Source organism: Acyrthosiphon pisum, chromosome A1 (assembly GCF_005508785.2).
Source record: "Acyrthosiphon pisum isolate AL4f chromosome A1, pea_aphid_22Mar2018_4r6ur, whole genome shotgun sequence".
NCBI classification, from domain to species: Eukaryota; Metazoa; Arthropoda; class Insecta; order Hemiptera; family Aphididae; genus Acyrthosiphon; species Acyrthosiphon pisum.
In genome coordinates, this window is record NC_042494.1 from 164,260,238 (window position 1) to 164,261,879 (window position 1,642).

General features: G+C 25.1%; 1 protein-coding gene across 2 annotated transcripts in view; it reads left to right on the top strand.

Moving 5' to 3' along the window:
- The first annotated feature begins 105 nt into the window (after window positions 1–105).
- LOC115033914 (zinc finger BED domain-containing protein 5-like) overlaps window positions 106–1,642 on the top strand; it is an 18,790-nt gene continuing 17,253 nt past the window's right edge. The window contains exon 1 of one of the 2 annotated variants that reach the window (XM_029488750.1): window positions 106–160. Coding sequence is in view for 1 of the 2 variants with exons in the window: in XM_029488751.1 (XP_029344611.1) it covers window positions 157–160 (4 nt within the window). In the remaining variant the exon portion in view is untranslated. The remainder of the gene's footprint in view (window positions 161–1,642) is intronic. The other variant, XM_029488751.1, reaches the window with a different exon arrangement.

The following is a 1,642-nucleotide window of genomic DNA, read 5'->3' on the forward strand; positions in this document are numbered from 1 at the left end:
AAATAATTATGCGTGTAAAGTGAGAATAAAAATACAACTTCAATAATACAAAAATACCTTGTGTTTTGTGTTCTTACAAATATTATATAATTTATGGAAAATATCATATACATATAGTTATAAATTAATTGAATATTATGGTTTACAGGAGTAATTATGAGTACGTATTATTAAATAATGTTATTTAATGTGAAAAATTTCTTTTAAAAGTTTTAGATACTGATAGAAGTGAAGAAGTATCAGTTACAATAATATGGTTATTTTTATTTCGTGTTTTGAAACACTAAAAATACTTCAATTTTCCGTAGAAAGTTGTATCTGTTTAGTCTAACTGGTTGTTAAAATCAAAAATAACTCTGATAACTACTCAAATTACCAGGGCTTGAAACCGTTTTCAAAACCGATTTCAGAAACCGGTATAAACCGTTTTAAACCGAAACCGTAATCAAAACCGAAACTGGAAAAAATTGGATACCGGTATTAAACCTAAAACCGAAACCATAAAAAATTGGAAACCGGTATTAAATTCAAAACCGAAATCTAAAAGAATTTGAAACCGTTTTTTTTTTCAATTGACGTGTTTTTAAATACTTGAATTCCATTAATACGCATAATTAATACTCATAATAAAATTGAGACCATGATTAAAATGTTGATAACCATTTCATTATTCGCCAAATTATTAGTTGCTTTAAGTAATATAATGATATAAATTATAAATACTAGTAAATACTATATATGACAATAAGGGAGAAACAATGATAATTGTATAGATGATACAGGACCCTGAAAATACTCGAATGCGCTATATTTGTATCTTTCAAGTTTCAATCCTAGACCGTTCGTTACTTGCCCAGGGGAATTAATATCTATGTGTCGAGATTTTTGGTACTAGTTGTCCCTTATTGTCTTATAAGTTATAACTCAATAATAATATAGTGTTTGTTATTATAATTTATTATTATATCATAGTTATTTATTGGGCACCACATTACATTTGACATTTGACAACAACATTAGATTATTTGACGGACGACCGCGACGGCCCGTATATGTCTATTCATATTTTATTGAATATTATAAAATTCTAAATAGTATAATGAATAATCCAACAATAAATACTAAGAAAATCATATAATTACTGAGAGCCAATTATTTATACACATACCAGGAAATACCAGGAAAAACTTAAAATAGCACGGGCTTTAAATTGGGCTTTTGATTTGCATGCATCTTTAGAGTTTAGATGAAGAACTTTTGGAGGCTATAATGATTATAAGATGTAATGAAATATTTAAAAAATCATGTTAAAAATATATATAATTTAATAAAGAAGGTGATTGAATAAAAATTTAAAAAATTGAATATTAATTCATAATTGAGGCTTTGGTGTTAAACAATAATTATACTTAATGATTATAACTGGAGCATAATTTTTTTCTGTTGTATGTTTTTAATTTTTATCATTTTCAATGATCATAAATTTGTGCTTAATTACACAAAAAAAAAAATTTCAATGTGAAAATACTTAATAGTGAATGTATTGTCCTTTTTTATTATAGGTAAATATTTACTTTGTTTATAAGACAATTAAGTATTATTTCATTGTTATTAGTAAAATGCTACAAAAGAAAAAATTCGA